This window comes from Alosa alosa, chromosome 7 (assembly GCF_017589495.1).
Source record: "Alosa alosa isolate M-15738 ecotype Scorff River chromosome 7, AALO_Geno_1.1, whole genome shotgun sequence".
NCBI lineage: Eukaryota > Metazoa > Chordata > Actinopteri > Clupeiformes > Clupeidae > Alosa > Alosa alosa.
Window position 1 is genome coordinate 25,452,833 of NC_063195.1, and position 18,809 is coordinate 25,471,641.

The 18,809-nt window shown below is 42.6% G+C and overlaps 3 protein-coding genes across 3 annotated transcripts; 2 read left to right on the forward strand and 1 right to left on the reverse strand.

Moving 5' to 3' along the window:
* The first annotated feature begins 15,701 nt into the window (after positions 1 to 15,701).
* On the forward strand, positions 15,702 to 16,694 carry LOC125297121 (histone H4). The gene has a single exon (XM_048247287.1). It carries the CDS (start codon positions 15,777 to 15,779, stop codon positions 16,086 to 16,088), a length of 312 nt encoding a protein of 103 aa, XP_048103244.1. The 5' UTR covers positions 15,702 to 15,776; the 3' UTR covers positions 16,089 to 16,694.
* A 388-nt stretch (positions 16,695 to 17,082) lies between these two features.
* Positions 17,083 to 17,496, forward strand: LOC125297125 (histone H2B-like). The gene has a single exon (XM_048247292.1). The coding sequence runs from the start codon at positions 17,122 to 17,124 to the stop codon at positions 17,494 to 17,496; it is 375 nt and encodes a 124-aa protein (XP_048103249.1). The 5' UTR covers positions 17,083 to 17,121.
* A 543-nt stretch (positions 17,497 to 18,039) lies between these two features.
* LOC125297108 (histone H3) lies at positions 18,040 to 18,450 on the reverse strand. Its single transcript, XM_048247275.1, has one exon. The coding sequence runs from the start codon at positions 18,448 to 18,450 to the stop codon at positions 18,040 to 18,042; it is 411 nt and encodes a 136-aa protein (XP_048103232.1).
* Between the last annotated feature and the right edge of the window lie 359 nt (positions 18,451 to 18,809).

Sequence of the window (18,809 nt, forward strand, 5' to 3'; positions counted from 1 at the left end):
GCAGCACAGGGTAATTAGGAACTAGAACCAGGGACATGGCAGGTTCAAGTAAAAGGTAATGAAGAGGTTTATTTTTAACCAAAGTAGCTCTACTGATAAGACCTTTCTTGACACTCTTAGCTGGTCCTCTTGTTTACGTTTTTTGCTTCTTCAATGGTCGGTATGAAGAGTCGGTGGCGCATCAGCAAGCGCAAATGCTTTGGTGACGTCACATATTGCGAAGCGTAATCAAAGTCCTTTTAGGCAAGTCATTTTAACATTTAACCGCTAGACTGAATATGTATTGCAGATATCTGTAATTCAGTTTTGCCTAGTCAAAACGAACATTTTAGATATTCGCAACTGAATTCTTCCTATCCATAATTGTAATTTCAGATATTTACAAAGACATTCTTCCTAGGACAAATGACGCCACATTTGCCATTCATTTCTATGGGGTTTATCATTACGGATATCTACAATTCAGTTGCAGATATCCACTATGTGAATTACGGATATCTGCAATTAAATTGTAGATATCTGTAATTCCAGTTAGATACATCTACAATTTGATTCTGACTAGTCATAAAGATATCTTTAATTCACCTCAATTCAAGATATCTACAGCTCCTTTTCAGATATCTTGAATTAACTTTTGACTAGGCGAAATTACATTGTAGATATCTGTAACTGGAATTATGACTAGTCAAAATGACGTAGAAATCTCAAACTGTTAGGGATAGTCATAATTTGATTATAGATATCTATTATCAAGTTATAGATATCTTGAATGAGTTGGAGATATCTGAAATTGGAGATATCTGAAATTGGAGATATCTATAACTTTCATTCTGCCTATCAAAATGTAATTATAGATATCTTGAATTAGAGTTTTGACTAGGCGAAATGACGTAAGAGATTTGCTATGCAAATTAAGCACGGGACAGGTGCCTTGCTCAAGGGCACTTCAGCCGTGACTGGTCGGGGTGCGAACTGGCAACCCTCCGGTTACAAGTCCGAAGCGCTAACCAGTAGGCCACGGCTGCCCCCCTTAGTTATGGACTAAGCAATCTCAGAAATTTAGTAGTTTTTGCTTGAATTGCATTTTAATTTCACAGGTTTCATATGGCGGGCTGAGTCTTGTGACTGACCTTTCAGTGAAGTAAATTAGTCTGCTGACAGGATGCCCCAACATGGAGGAGGGTACAGACCTCCTCCTCTTCACACATACTTGTGCTCACACACACACACACACACACACACACACACACACACACACACACACACACACACACACACACAGACACACACACACACACACACACAGAAATGTCACAGCTGACATAAATGTAGTAAGCACACTACATTGTACACATAGTGGATTTGCACCTATAGACATATTTACTGGAGACAAAGTATAATAATATCCCAACCACGTACTCATAATACAAGCAAGACATCATTATTTAGGGGCAAAAAGAGAGGCAGGAGGAAGTAAACAATATGAAACTTAACAAATTAATGAATGAATGACAAAGATCTGTCATCACTCCTCCTGGACATATTGCTGTACAATCTACTGCTGCTGCTATTACTGTTCTAGGTGTGGGAGACTAGAGAACGTGTCATTGACATTGTCACATGGTGCAAAACAAGAGTGTTGGCACTCAGCTGCTGCTGCTTTAAGATGCACCTGGTAGGGAGAACCAATCAGGGAATGCTCACAGCGTCCTGGCTTGAACAAACAAACAAACACAAAAAGCAGAATCCACTTTCAGAGACTCTTGTCTCATGTGGCCTTACTGTCCCTCCCTCTCTTGGCCTCTTCATTCCCCTCTCTCTCTTCTCTTGTTTTCTCATCACACATCGTCATCTCACTGTCTGCTATCTTCTCCACTCCTCTCATTTCCCCTCTCCTCTCCTCTTCTCCTCTCCTCTTTACCCCTCCTCTCCTCCCCTCTCCTTTTCTCCTCTCCTCTGCTGAGGCCTCCCATAGTGGTCCGCTGTATCACATGCCCCAGCACCATGCCCGTGAGGGGAGGGGGGATTATCCGGAGCTCGCCCATGAGAAACTACCGTCATTACGGATTAACCACCCACCTCCATGGCTGATCACAAGCACACGAGGGGACCCCTGGCTTCCAGGAAGCGCTGCAAAAAATCCTAGAATTCAAAATCTAAGTGAGATAAGCTTAAATCAAGGGAATATATACTTATTTTTATAGTATTTGCTTATAACAAGACAGTTTTGCACTTTTTTGCACCGTTTTGACCTTGTTATAAGTGAAACTCTTTTTGTTCTGTTGGCAAATCTTGCAAGTGAAAATGTATTGTTTTGTGGAAATACTACTTAAAATAAGCATAATTATCTGGCAAGATTTGCCAACAGAACAAGAAGATTTTCACTTAGTACAAGGCAAAAAAATTAAATCAAGTGCAAAAATGTCTTGTAATAAGCAAATATTAAAAAAAAAAGTACATATATTCACTTGATTTAAGCTGATTTATCTCACTTACACTGCAAAAAATGAATTCTAACCAAGTGTTATTGATCTTATATTAAGATTAAAAAATCCATTTGGTATTGTTTTTAGTATGAAAAGACTTACAGCGCCCTCTGAAAAGATCATTTTGACTTAATTTAAGAAGACTTTAACTTATTTTAAGGAGTCTTATCAAGACAAATTTGCTCAACGCACTGTCAGACAAATTTGCTTGTTTTATAGGACAAATTTGCTCAACGCACTGGCAGACAAATTTGCTTGTTTTCAAGATGAGATGTCTTAAAATAAGTCAAATTTCTTTTAAATTAAGTCAAATGATTTCACAAAAAAGCGCTAGGTAAGTCTCTTTATACTGAAAACAATACCAACTAGTTTTTTTATCTTGATATAAGATTAACTAGATGTACCGCATAGCGGTACAAAATATGACCGCCGCTCAGTCCTGTACATCCGATCCGCGAAAATAAATCACACTTCAATTTGTCTCCATATTTTACTCCATCCTCCACTCTTGAAACTTTTGTGTATGCTTGTTTGGCATGCCTGAGTGTGTAAAAGGCTGCACAGAAAGTAGCCTACTGGTGCTGAAAAGGTGAATAGATTGTAGAATAGCCAAAGAAGATGTAGCATTGTTATAAAACCTTTAAAATCTCTAAACAATCACAAGTAGGGCAGTTCATCACAGTTCATCCATTGCAACTGATTGATGAAAGGTCACTTACACCTGTAGGCTACATTGTATTTGGGAAAAGGTATCAGCATAATGTTATTTATTTATTTATTTTTTTTTTTATGTATTTATAAACAAAAACATCTCTGTCAGTTCCATGCCGTTTTCAACAGCTATCAAAAACAAAGGTCATTTTTGGATGGATGGATGGATTTTTGTGAATATTTCTTCTTCTACATAAGATTTTAGTCATCTTTAGTTAATGTAATACTTTTATTGTCAATGCACAAATTAAGTAACAGTAGTCTGAAACGCTATTGTTAATGCACAAATTAAGTAACAGTAGTCTGAAACGAAATGCTGTTTTACATCTAACCAGTGGTGCAAATAACTGACATGTCCAAATGGGCCTTGATGAAATGCGCCGCTAGACTGTTCATACACATTTTAACGGGCCAAAGTTGAAGAGCTTTTGTCCGCTATTGTTCGTGCAAATATAGGCTGATTCATGTTCCCTTGCATTGTGTAACTGAGGTCCATGGCTAGTCTGGCTTTCATCAGACCAAGCTCAATCTTTTAAGAAATCAAAAATAAATAGCGGGCAGATCAGGCTGGGTTCACCCAGCCTAGTCCATAGGCAACCGATATTGTTTAATTTTCAGATTGAGATATACACGCTTCTGGCTATTCTAAATGCAAAAATGCATTAGGAGTTATGACAAAACTGTAACTAACAAACTAGATCCTAATAGAAAGCTGTTAGCTTCCCTAAGCTACAGGTAGGATTATAAGGTAGGCCTATTTACAACATAAATTGTCAATAGGCTATGCTGGCTACACAAATAAAATCTCCTTTGAAACCAATGGCTTACTTAATTTACAGTATCAAGCGGACTTAAACTGCCATATCGCGGGGAGAAAAGTTGTAATAACATTCACGAGCTCCATGAGTCAAGGAAAGCGGAATGAAGTAGCCACTTCTAAATGGGACCCACTACACATAGCTTAAGGTGTGTTGCTAAAAGCAGCCATAATGAAATGAAGGTGTCATTGTTTGGATACTTCACACACACGTGCTTTTTAATTTCACAGACTACAACTACCAAGCTGTAATCAAAGCACATCGATTCCCCTCTCACACCCTGCACGCACTTAAAACTAAATAAACAGGCGTCTCAGTCTCACGCATGTATAGGCAAAACTGTATCAGACCGGTGTAACGTTGGTAAATCTTCCTGATTTACCAACGTACTGCACCCTCCTTTCGGGGGGTGCAGTCCAGCGTGGGGGCTACAGATCAAAACGAAAAACGATGGTTCCATGCTATCCATATGGGGTTACATGCCCACCAAGTTTTGTCTACCCCGGTCTTTCAGTGTCCCGGAATCATTGACGGAAATTTGGACATGAAAAAGAAAAAAAAAAAAAAAAAAAAAAAAAAAAAAAATCTGACTAAACCTATATGACCGCCGCTTCGCTGCGCGGCGGTCATAATAACACTTGGTTAGATTTTGTTAGATGAGCAGTTTTTGCAGTGTAGATTTTGAATTCTAGGATTTTTTGCAGTAACTAGAAAAAATTACCAGAGCTTTCCGTGTCCCACCTCACCTCCCACATGATGTCCGGTCAGGACGAGGCCTATCACTGTGCAGAACACAGCAGCTCCATCAACATCATGACTGACACATTTGACACATTCACTGATTCAGATTGATTCACACTTGAACAGAGTTTAGAGCATTCAAGCTTACCACCATTAGCCTGACGAGCCAGACCCAAATTACATTTGCTGCCACTACACTGCAAAAAATGAAATCTAACCAAGTGTTAATAATCTTCTATTAAGATCAAAGAATCTATTTGGTATTGTTTTTAGTATGAAGAGACTTACCTAGTGCTCTCCCGTAAGATCATTTTGACTTAATTTAAGAAGACCTTGACTTATTTTAAGGAGTCTTATCAAGACAAATTTACTCAACGCACTGGCAGACAAATTTGCTTGTTTTTAGGACAAATTTGCTTAACGCACTGGCAGACAATTTTGCTTGTTTTCAGGATGAGATGTCTTAAAATAAGTCAAACTTTTCTAAAATGAAATCAAATTATTTCAGGAGAAAATGCTAGGTAAGTCTCTTTATACTGAAAACAATACCAACTAGTTTTTTTTAATCTTGATATAAGATTAATAACACTTGGTTAGATTGTGCTAGATAAGCAGTTTTTGCAGTGTAGGGTGCGTATAGATTTCTAGGCTAGGCTGCCATTGATCTATCCCCCAAAAAAAATGACCGTTTCAATGACTGTATGTATCTCTCTCTCTCTCTCTCTCTCTCTCTCTCTCTCTCTCTCTCTCTTTCTGTCACAGTATGCAAGGGATGGCTAAAATCGACAACTTCCCAGCATGTTAGTAGAAATCTGATTTAAGATCAAGGTTGGCTCTCTGCTCAGGTGCTGCCCCTACACACCCCTCATTGCCTCATTATACAGAGTTGAATTATGATGGCACAGATTAAATGTCTTTAAAACAGAACAATACACAAACTGATGTATGGCACTGATGTGGCGCTGAAGAGCTAGCACTAACTGTTGTGATTTGCTGTTGTGGCCTGGTTTATTAATGATGACTTTGCGACCTTGACATTGAACTGCCTTGATACGAAATGTGCCGTGCTTAAACAACCTTGCCTTGCCAAACTTGAAACTTGATATTAGAGTAGGCCTACACTGGCTTTCAGTCAGTAGTGCAAACGAAGAGAAGAGAGCTCAGCGAAGAGAGCTCAGCGCCGCCTGTACTTCCTGCGGAAACTCAGGCGAGCAAGTGCTCCACCAGCCATCATGACCACATTCTACTGAGGCACCATTGAGAGCATCCTCTCCAGCTGTATCGCTGTGTGGGGCGGAAGCTGCACTGAATACAACAGGAAAGCCCTGCAGCGCATAGTGAACACAGCTGGAAGGATTATTGGTGCTTCACTCCCCTCCCCTGAAGGACATTTACACCACCCACCTCACCCGCCTTTTACGACCAAAATTGTGAGTGATGCAAGTCACCCAGCTCACAATCTGTTTGATCTACTGCCCTCTGGGAAGAGGTACAGAAGCCTGCGCCCCAAGACTACCAGACTCACCAACAGCTTCATTCACCAAGCTGTAAGGATGCTGAACTCTCCCTCCTCTCCCCCCTCCACCCTCAGCTACATAACATCCTGGACATTGGACCCACAATTGTCGCCTGCACTACTCCTAATTTGCACACTTGCACACTTGTACACTTTACAACTTGTTGTTGTTGTCCTGAAAACACAACACTTCTGCTGCTCTTACATAACTTGCACCACTATGCCACTTTCTTTCTTACTTAGGTCAAACAGAACTACCCAGGCCTTTTATTGGCCTGACCTTGCACTAGTATTTTATTGACTGTCTATGCACAATTTCAACCAAATTTTGCTGCTCTTATTTTTTTCATTATTATATGTGCCCTCTTATTTACTTATTTACTTACTTTTTTGTTTACTTGAATGTTATGTTTGTCTGTGGACTTAAATTGGTAAAATATGTCTTGTCTTCACCGTGGGATAGTGAGAAACGTAATTTTGATCTCTTTGTATGTCTGGAACATGTGAAGAAATTGACAATAAAGCTGACTTTGACTTTGACTTTGGCTTTGACTTTGATTACACCTTCTTAAATACATCCATAGTCCTTCCTAGTCAGATACACCTCTCAATCCTGCACATTTCTCAGAAGACATACACATCTTGAAGTCGGCCAGTTGAAAAAAAAGCTGTTGATCAGATAAAGTCAGGTTTGCTCAGGTCATTACCAGACTAATGACTCCAGGCAGACAGGCAGAGGAGGAGATGGAGTGGCACTTAGGAGTAGGGCTGAGAACCGCTCTGCTGTCAAGGAAATGTCCCTCTGTTAATCTGCATGTCATATCATGCTCGGTAAGTCGCTGACGTGGACATGGTCAACAAAAAAGCCGGATTATTGCCTTAAAGTGCGGAGAAGAGCGTGAAGGACTTGCAATAACATCACACACGCTCTCACACACTGACTCAAGAGGAGTTAGGAATTATGGACTAAGCAATCTCAGAAATTCAGTAGTTTTTGCTTGAATTACATTTTAATTTCACAGGTTTCATATGGCGGGCTGGGTCTTGTGACTGACCTTTCAGTGAAGTAAATTAGTCTGCTGACAGGATGCCCCCAACATGGAGGAGGGTACAGGCCTCCTCCTCTTTACACATACTTGTGCTCTCTCTCTCTCTCTCTCTCTCTCTCTCTCTCTCTCTCACACACACACACACAACACACCTCTAAGTTTTGCACAGGGCCAACATAAACCAAGAGGAAGAAAGATGAAGAATATCCCTTCATGGTCACTACTTTATAGTGCATGAACTCACCGGGCCCAGCATTTGAATCCCAAAAGAGTTATAAAGTAGACTAGCCTACTGCTACCTCCCAGCTGCTGAGGCCCAGACAGCGGAGGGGCTGTGGCTGACCCAGAACCCCTCTCCCTCGGGTGCACAAGCCTCGAATGCCCCAGGCCCCCCCGGGGCTCATGTGCTGCAGGTCATATGACTCCCATCAGGGCACGCTGGGCATGTGTGGTGCCGCAGTGCTTTTGTGGAGAATCGATTCCTGTGGTTCACATAAAGCCCCATTCACGTGTGTGTGGAGAAGAGGAGAGTAGGAGAGAGAAGGGAGGATGAGAGGGGGAGGACAAAGGAGTAGGTGTCTCCTCCTGTCCTCACATAAAGATACACACACACATGCACACGCACGCGCACACACAGCCAATATACATAGCATATACACAAATGAAATGTGTGGGCCTGCATAGCAAGCACATAAACATACACACACATTATACACGTTCACACACATACACACATACACACATAAACATACAGACACACACGCACACACACACACACACACACACGCACACGCACACGACGCGCACGCGCACACGCACACGCACACACACAGCCATCCAGATTCATTCATTCTTTCTCGCACACACATAATATAGCATACACACACAAATGAAATGTGTCCCTGCATAGCAAGCACACAAGCATGTACACAAACACAGGGACAACTGGCATTTGCACAACTCATGTGCATCCTTGAAGAATGTTGGACTCCATATGCAGTGCAAGAAATGTCACTCTCAGCTGACCAAAATGCAGTAAACACACTAGTGTATATGATGCACCTATGGACCTATTTACTGGATAAAAAGTACATGCTATGCACCTATAGACCTATTCAGTGGAGACAAAGTACATGCTATGCACCTATGGACCTATTCACTGGAGACTGAAAAAGTTGACATTATGTGGACAACATATTCAATGCGCCCAACCACATCCTCATTTTGAAATACAAGCAAGGCATCATGATTTAGCCTGGGCAAAAAGAGAGGCCGGAGAAAGTAAACAGTATGAAACTGAACAAATTAATGAATGAATGACAAAGATCTGTCATCACTCCTCCTGGACATATTGCTGTACAATCTACTGCTGCTGCTATTACTGTTCTAGGTGTGGGAGACTAGAGAACGTGTCATTGACATTGTCACATGGTGCAAAACAAGAGTGTTGGCACTCAGCTGCTGCTGCTTTAAGATGCACCTGGTAGGGAGAACCAATCAGGGAATGCTCACAGCGTCCTGGCTTGAACAAACAAACAAACACAAAAAGCAGAACCCACTTTCAGAGACTCTTGTCTCATGTGGCCTTACTGTCCCTCCCTCTCTTGGCCTCTTCATTCCCCTCTCTCTCTTCTCTTGTTTTCTCATCACACATCGTCATCTCACTGTCTGCTATCTTCTCCACTCCTCTCATTTCCCCTCTCCTCTCCTCTTCTCCTCTCCTCTTTACCCCTCCTCTCCTCCCCTCTCCTTTTCTCCTCTCCTCTGCTGAGGCCTCCCATAGTGGTCCGCTGTATCACATGCCCCAGCACCATGCCCGTGAGGGGAGGGGGGATTATCCGGAGCTCGCTCATGAGAAACTACCGTCATCAGGGATTAACCACCCACCTCCACGGCTGATCACAAGCACGCGAGGAGACCCCTGGCTTCCAGGAAGCGCTGTATGTTAACCAGAAAAAAATGAACTGAGCTTTCCGTATCCCTCCCACATTATGTCCGGTCAGAACGAGGCCTATCACTGTGCAGAACACAGCAGCTCCATCAACATCATGACTGACACATTTGACGCATTCACTGATTCAGATTGATTCACACTTGAACAGAGTTTAGAGCATTCAAGCTTACCATCATGGCTGCCATTGATCTATCCCAAAAAGTTCCTCAAATCCTTGCCATCCTCACGCTAAATTATTTTAAGACGATTTTTTTAATGACCGTTTCAGTGACTGTATCACTCTCACTCTCACTCTCTCTCTCTCTCTCTCTCTCTTCGCCTTTCTGTCACCGTATGCAAGGGATGGCTAAAATCCACGACTTCCCAGCATGTTAGTAGAAATCTGATTTAAGATCAAGATTGGCTCTCTGCTCAACTGCTGCCCCTACACCCCCTTGCCCCCCACCCCCTCGGCTGTGTGTCATCACCATGTGGTTGCCAACCCCCTCAAGGAAGCCTGCTTTATGACAGCGCTGATTCACTTAGCCCGGCCACGCGTTTGGTCCAAGGAAGAAGAAGAAAGTGAGAAGAGAAAAGAAGAAGAAGAAGAAGAAGAAGAAGAAGAAGAGAAATGCTTCCCAGATGGGCCTCTAATGTGATTACCGCCAGAGGTGACAAATACCTTCGAGGGACAGTTGTTGCGAGTTGCCATGCGGATGCGGCCGAGACTGAACGGAGTGAGCGAAGGACAAGGACGCCCACAGCCGGACACAAGAGGACCCCTGTGCCTGGACCTAACGAGCACCAGGTCTTATCTGCTTATCTCGTTTGCGGTGCCAAAGCAACCTGGGATATATATAGCCTTGGCCGTCAGCCTGCCACATTAGAGAGGGCCAGAGCACACGGCTGGGTGTGGGAGAAATGAACAGCAACAGTCTCCTCTTTGTCACCCTCTTTCACTTTAGTCTCTCTTTAGACTCTCTTTGTCCTCTCTCTCTCTCTCTCTCCTCTTTCACTTTAGTCTCTGACTCTCTTTGTCCTCTCTCTCTATCTCTCTCTCTCTCTCTTTTTCTTTAGTCTCTGTCTTTTGTCTCCTCTTTCTCTCTCTCTCTCTCTCTCTCTCTCTCACTTTAGTCTCTGACTCTCTTTGTCCTCTCTCTCTATCTCTCTCTCTCTCTCTCTTTTTACTTTAGTCTCTGACTCTCTTTGTCCTCTTTCTCTATCTCTATCTCTCTCTTTTACTTTAGTCTCTGACTCTCTTTGTCCTCTCTCTCTATCTCTCTCTTTCACTTTAGTCTCTGACTCTCTTTGTCCTCTTTCTCTCTCTCACTTTAGTCTCTGACTCTCTTTGCCTTCCCCCTCTTCTTCTTGGTCCCCCCCCTCTCTCTCTTTCTCTATCTCTTTCACTCATGTTCTTGTTCATCCTCATTTCCTCTCTCTTTCTATGCATCTCCTTCACACTTGTTTATATGTCTATTTTAAAAAAATAAGTTGACATCTATCATATGTATTTATGACAATAAAAATAACAAGCACAGGATATTTGTAGCATGAAAGAAGGATGGAATCAGACAGCATCACATTATCTTCTTCTTCTGAGAGTCAAACAGTGTTGCTTTAACAGCTCATTACGCCTATTACTAGTGACCAGACATTGACCACACACGTCTGTCTTGGTTCACTATTGAGAATGGGAAGTTTTGTCTTTCTTTTTCTCAATCACATGGCATTTAGGGGGGGTCTAGGGTTGGATGCAAGTAAACCCTTGTGGAGCAAGGCTTCTGCAAGAGAAAAGAGAAAAATGGTAGTGGAGGAAATGCATAGACAGGAGGAGACTGTAAAATGTACTAAGGCAGTGTCGCAGGCAAAACAAGGCCAGTGGGTGAACTGGGAAGGGGTGCAAAGAAGATGGATTAAATGGAAAGATCTATGAGGCATGGAAGCTGGTATAGGATCAGATTTTATTTTAGGTGCTACGTATGATGTGCTCCCATCTCCCAAGAACTTAAGTCAATGGTTTGGTGAGGATGATAGATGCACACTTTGTTTGTGTGTGGGCAGCCTCCACCATATCCTATCAGGGTGCAAGGTCAGTCTCACCCAGGGGCGGTATACATGGCGTCACCACCAGGTATTGAAATGTTTGACAGCGGCTATTGAGGATAAAAGGAGAGAAGTCAATTCATTAGCAGCTAGTAAAGGGGTTAGGGAAATTAACTTTGTACGTCAGGGGGATAAACCTCGTTCTGCGAAGGCCAGGTGTCCAAAGTCCTTTTAGGCAAGTCCCTCCACTCGGCGGCCATATTGCAACGCTTTTTGGGCACTTATCGGGCATCTATTTCGGCAGAAATGCGCGTGCGCAAGGCTTCACGACACCAATCTTGCTCCAGCAGTGATATCACAACACATGATTGGCACGATGTCTTCACAGCACACCACATTATTGGCTCAATGTATTCACAACACACCACATGATTGGCTCAATGTATTCACATGTCAACGTTTTGCCGCGGAAGGGGTGGGATAGGTGTAGACAACTGCCATTTTGGTGTTACAAACTAAGCCCATGCATTTCTATGGAGTGCTGTGTCTCCTCATTAGAAAGTCTCTGATAAAACCGGCCAGTTGGAAAATGGAGCGGGCTGGGAAATGAAGGTTGATCTTGGCCAGCAGATGGCGGTACCTCAACATATAGTGAGTACTAGGTTAAGACCCGATTTACTTCTGTGGTCAGATTCAAGAAGATAGTTTATATCATTGAACTTAGTGTTCCTTGGGAAGACAGAGTGGAAGAGGCCAATGAGCTGAAGACAGTGGCATGATCTGCCGACCCGACCTTCTACCAGAGACTTTCTAATGTGGATACACAGCACTCACGCCAATATGGCCATTGTCTACACATATCCCACCCCTTCCTCGGCAAAACATCGACATGTGAATACATTGAGCCAATCGTGGTGTGATGTGAATACATTGAGCCAATCATATGGTTTGTTGTGAAGACATCGTGCCAATGATGTGTTGTGATCTCGCCGCTGGAGCAAGATTGGTGTCGTGAAGCTTTGCGCATGCGCATTTCTGCCGAAATGGATGCCCGACAAGTGCCCAAAAAGCGTTGTCATATGGCCGCCGAGTGGAGGGACTTGCCTAAAAGGACTTTGCTTCTACTAACCACGCTCTAGCTGCAGTTCCATTATTGGTCGACAGATTTACATAGACAAACAGCAGGCGCTGTTCAATTTCTTCAGGGCAGTGACGTCACTGCCCTACCAGAAATGAAATGTAACGTTACAGTAGGCCTACAACAACTACGGATATGATCAATGAGATCTTTGCGATCTTTTCAAAATTTCTTTGCAAATCATACAAAAATGTAACAGGATTGAGTACTTTGCAAGTGATTACAATAATAAACAAACAACATTTTATTTAAAAAAATATTTTGTGGATCTACTTTTCTAGTGGATGAATCTTTAGTAGGGCTCTGCCCCTCCTGCCCAAGTGAACGAGCCGCGCCTGGATATTGGATATTTCAATGTGGTAATATGGTGGCAGCATGGAGGGGAGTGGTTTCACTGTTAAGCCTTCATGAGGTGTCGTGGGCCTAATTTAACGGAACATCGGTGAATGAGGGTGCCTACTTGATAACCCCAATGATATGCTGCATACTGTATACTGCTGTTAAATGGGCCATTGTCATTTGGTGGTTAGCATGCTTTTTTAAAAATTAATTTGGGTAGGGGCTTCTGAATGTGTTTTTACCTTGGATTTTGGCACAAGGGATTATAACATCTCATCCTGTGTATTAATATAATTGGCAGATTTTGGCAAGGGTTCTTTACACACTCACAACAATATTTCATTAACATGTGACTTCAGAATTCCATACTGACATTTCAAATGGAAATTACATAATGTCCTTAGTAATTGCAAGGCAGGTATATAAAGAAGATATTTTTTTTCCTATGTTACTATTTTTTTCTATGTTTCTTACTGTCATGAAAAAGGGAGTAATTATGTGTGTTAAAACACTACACTATATTAATCCGACTTTTTCACTGATGTTATGTCAGTATTTCATCTGACACACAACAAACAATCAAGCAAGAAAGGAGGAACAAGGCCGCACTCTGCATACACATTTTTTTATAATAGGGGTGTAAAGGTACATGTATTCATACTGAACTGTTTAGGACGTTAGGTTCAATCAAAGTCCTTTTAGGCAAGTCCCTCCACTCGGCGGCCATATGACAATGCTTTTTGGGCACTCGTCGGGCATCCATTTCGGCAGAAATGCGCGTGCGCAATGCTTCACGACACCAATCTTGCTCCAGCGGCGAGATCACAACACATGATTGGCACGATGTCACAACACACCATATGATTGACTCAATGTATTCACATCACACTACATGATTGGCTCAATGTATTCACATGTCGATGTTTTGCCGAGGAAGGGGTGGGATATGTAGACAACGGCCATATTGGCGTGACAAACTAGCCCCATGCATTTCTATGGAGTATTTTTTGAGTGCTTTGTCTCCACATTAGAAAGTCTCTGGTTCAATACAGATGTGTACCGTATGTACCCAGTGCAGTACCTAATGTAGTAATCAACAGTAGCCGAGGCTTTTTTGTCCTAGCACTCTCAAAGACAAAAAAGAGAATGAGTGAAGCCTGCTTCTACCAAGCAATTCCCTGAGACAATCAAGCCAGCCATATCCAGCTAATAAATTATTGAGTGAGTGAGTGAGTGAGTGAGTTTGTTTTAGAGACCCAGTGATTCAAACTGCCTTGGTTTGCTAGGTCTGTAACCTAGCTAAACTAACAAGGAAATAAATACGAATTTGATAGTGATGTAGCCAACCTTTGTATGGAAAGACAATAACATATTTGGAAGCTTATTTTTACCCTTGTCCTCCACTAGAGGGCAAGAGAGTGTTATAGCCCACAAGCATTGCAGTATAGCCAGAGACTTTCTAATGTGGAGAGACAGCACTCAAAAAATCCTTCATAGAAATGCATGGGGTTAGTTTGTAACGCCAATATGGCCGTTTCTACACATTTCCCACGGCAAAACATCAACATGTGAATACATTGAGCCAATCATGTGGTGAGATGTGAATACATTGAGCCAATCATATGGTGTGTTGTGAAGACATCTTCCCAATCATGTGTTGTGAACTCGCTGCTGGAGCAAGATTGGTGTCGTGAAGCCTTGCGCACGCGCATTTCTGCTGAATAGGATGCCCAATGAGTACCCAAAAAGCGTTGCTATATGGCCGCCGAGTGGAGGGACTTGCCTAAAAGGACTTTGGTATAGCGGCTAAGGCAAGATTTTTACCTGAATTGTTCAGTTTTTGCAGAAAGCACGAAACTTGGTACAGTTATAGCAGAGATTTTCTAATGAGGAGACACATCACTCAAAAAATCCTCCATAGAAATGCATGGGGTTAGTTTGTAACGCCAATATGGCCGTTGTCTACACATTTCCCACCCCTTCCTCGGCAAAACGTCGACATGCGAATACATTGGATCATGTGGTGTGATGTGAATACATTGAGCCAATCATAAGGTGTGTTGTGAAGACATCTTCCCAATCATGTGTTGTGATCTTGCCGCTGGAGCAAGATTGGTGTCGTGAAGCCTTGCGCACTTGCATTTCTGCTGAATAGGATGCCCAAAGAGTGCCCAAAAAGCGTTGTAATATGGCCGCCGAGTGGAGGGACTTGCCTAAAAGGACTTTGGTCATACTTTTGTCATAGATCTGTAAACATACAAGGATCCAAACGTCAAGTATTGGTGTTCATTTACACACATCAAAACAAACACAAGTGTGTTTTTCCAAGTCAAAACACAAAATAGCTCTTTCACTGAGACAAAACAAATCAGTCTACCTGTGGCTTATCTATAGTGCTTAGGCTGATTGCAAAGTGAACTAATGATCTAAAACAGTTTTCACATGAGAAAGTGTGCCAGAGAGTTGGCAAAATAGTGTAAATAATACCCATACATGTGTATAGATTTCCTAGGAGTGTGTTGATCATTTGGAAATTGAGTGAAGCATGAGTTGTGTTTACAGTTCCGCAAAAAGAGTGCTGTGCAGTGAATTGTGCCTACAGTGTGTGTTACAAAGTTGCAAACTGAGTGCAAAGCAGTGTTTGTGCTTTTAGTTTTGCGAACTCAGTGAGTGGTTTTGCTATAAGTATTAATAGTTTTAGAAATTGTACTATAAGAATCACGGTTGTGTTTAAACATTCAGAAAAAAAATGTAGACTTTTTGTCTGGCGTTGTAAAAAGTAGGCTATCAATGGTCCTTCTTTATTTTGTTGTGAAGTTGGATGAAGCTCTATTGTGGGCGTTTTTGGTGACGTATATTCGCCTAAATGCCCGGACAGTCTAAAGGAGGGACTGTGAAGGGGCAGTTCTTACTAGCTTTCACCAACGTCCTCTCTGTGGAAATTAGTAAGACTTGCGGGTCACAGTTTCGACACATTCGCGCATTTCGTAAGAAGTTTGAAAATGTCCGGCAGAGGCAAAGGAGGCAAAGGTCTTGGAAAAGGAGGCGCAAAGCGTCACCGCAAAGTTCTTCGTGATAACATCCAGGGGATCACCAAGCCTGCAATCAGGCGTCTGGCTCGCCGTGGTGGTGTGAAGCGTATCTCTGGTCTCATCTACGAAGAGACCCGTGGTGTACTAAAGGTGTTCCTGGAGAACGTGATTCGTGATGCCGTCACCTACACCGAGCACGCCAAGAGAAAGACTGTGACCGCCATGGACGTCGTCTATGCTCTGAAACGCCAGGGTCGTACTCTGTACGGTTTTGGTGGATAAAGGATCAGATATCTCCCGACTAAACCAAAAGGCTCTTCTAAGAGCCACCCAATTTCTTTTAAAAGGCAGTATTACAATTTGTATAGGCTACTGTGAATTGTAGAAGCCCCACTTGTTCTCGGTCTCGATGGCAATTTTGGGGATACTAGGGCGTTGCGATCCAATGGAAGGCTTAACATACACGTAGTCCATGTAAACTACGTATTCATAATACATTTGGTCTCACAGCAGGAGCGTCAGAATGTATTCATGTAAATCCAAGGGGTGTTTTTCCTATGATACTTATATATCCTATCTTTTTGCACAGTCCTGCAAAAACGTGTTTACTTCATAGGCCTACTGTGAAAAGCCCTCTTTCATGGCCTATAAGAATGAGCTTAAACAGTACTTTAATCAACTTCAATTCTGTCCTAACTCTAAAGCAATAAGAACTATTACAGTAGTAGCCTGCACATTTTGTTTTGGATAAGCTTTGTGATCTCTTATTATAACCTTTCCTAGCGTCTGAATAGCATACATGTTTTTTTGTCTTTATCTTTGTAATGTTGAATCGTTCATGGTACCATCGTGATTTTTAACTTGTACTATGTATGTTGATGTACCAATGTATATTCATAATAAAAAAAATGTCTGTCAATGTTTGCGCGGTTATGTCGCGCAAACGTTAATGATGATTCGAGAAGTGCACCAAAGTGACTGACAAAAACTCCAATCATGAATTGCAACGCAAAATGAAAAAACGATTTAGTATAGATTTCGAAGGATTCCCTTCCTTTAGAAGAAAAGTGCGGGAAAATAACAAAGAATGGTGTAAACTGATGATCTGTGGGTGGTGCTAACATTCTCTCACTGACTGCCCCCTACGACACAAAATGACCAACCGTGTCTGGGTATTTGGTTTAGGAGGGAAATTACAGCCATTCTGGTCGTTGGGGTGTGACGCAGTGACGCAGTCCTCTATTTGCATATAACCTGGAATATATACTAGATAACTTCGGTAGTCGTGTACTCTCATTTTGTTATTGAAATCATCATGCCCGATCCAGCTAAGCCTGCACCGAAGAAGGGTTCCAAGAAAGCCGTGACCAAGACGGCCGGTAAAGGAGGAAAGAAACGCAGGAAGTCCAGGAAGGAGAGTTATGCTATCTATGTGTACAAGGTCCTGAAGCAGGTCCACCCAGACACTGGTATCTCTTCCAAGGCGATGGGTATCATGAACTCTTTCGTGAACGACATCTTCGAGCGCATCGCTGGAGAGTCCTCCCGCTTGGCCCACTATAACAAGCGTTCCACCATCTCTTCCAGGGAGATCCAGACGGCAGTGCGTCTGCTTCTACCCGGAGAGTTGGCCAAGCACGCCGTGTCTGAGGGAACAAAGGCCGTCACCAAGTATACCAGCTCCAAGTAAAGAGTTCATCGAACACTTCACAACCCAAAGGCTCTTTTAAGAGCCACCCACATTCTCTTTGAAAAGTAATTCCACTTCAGTCATACATGCCTAGCTACAGCTAAACAGTCGTGATACCGCCATTCTTTCTAATAAAGAATGGATATACGCACATCCTATTGATTAGATTATATATATAGGATATTGATATAAAACTTTAAAAAATACTACTGTTGCGTTACAATACAAAAGCCTAGCAGGTGACCTTTTTATGTAGGTTCATAAAAATTAGAGGAACCGCGGAAGTGGGAGAAAATACAGTTGACCAAACACAGTTCTAGTGCTGGGTGAGACGCTAACGTCGAAAAATAAGACACGGGAAAACCTACGAAACGTACAGGGTCCAAGAGAGCATAGTCATGAATGCATTCATTATAAACATAACAGTACGTGTTTCTAAAAGAGCATTAAGCGGGTTTCTGCAGGCAGTTTGGAAAATAGCTTTTCTGAATGTTTGGGTGGCTCTTAAAAGAGCCTTTGAATTGAGTCTTGACTTGGATTAATTTAAGCACGCTCCCCACGGATACGGCGAGCCAGCTGGATGTCTTTGGGCATGATTGTGACCCTCTTGGCGTGGATCGCGCACAGGTTAGTGTCCTCGAACAGGCCGACGAGGTAAGCCTCGCTAGCCTCCTGAAGAGCCATGACAGCAGAGCTCTGGAAACGCAGATCAGTCTTGAAGTCCTGAGCAATTTCCCTGACCAGACGCTGGAAGGGCAGCTTGCGGATCAGCAGCTCCGTAGACTTCTGGTAACGGCGGATTTCTCTCAGAGCCACTGTACCAGGCCTGTAACGGTGAGGCTTTTTCACGCCACCGGTTGCTGGTGCGCTTTTACGCGCAGCCTTAGTGGCGAGCTGCTTCCTCGGAGCCTTACCCCCGGTAGATTTACGGGCTGTCTGCTTGGTTCTTGCCATTTCTATTTATTATTCCGGTTGGAGGGGTATGAACACACATGCGGAACCTGGGTATATAAAGCCTACGACAGCAGCCTGCCCCCCCTGTTTACGTCAGGTTTATTGTCTCCGCTGATTGGTCTTCTAAGTTTCCTCCGAGTGGCGCCTGAGATTCAAAATACAAAGCCCACCCCCTAAATGCCTTCATCGTTGCTTTGATTCACCATTCAAAAATCAAAATAAATCATTTAATTTAAACATTCCATCGGCCAGTGCATATAAACTCATGTAGAAACAAAAAAAATAACTAATAGCATGAACACAAATTATTACCTAAGGTATACAATGAAAAAATGAAATATTGAAACTAGTTACTGATA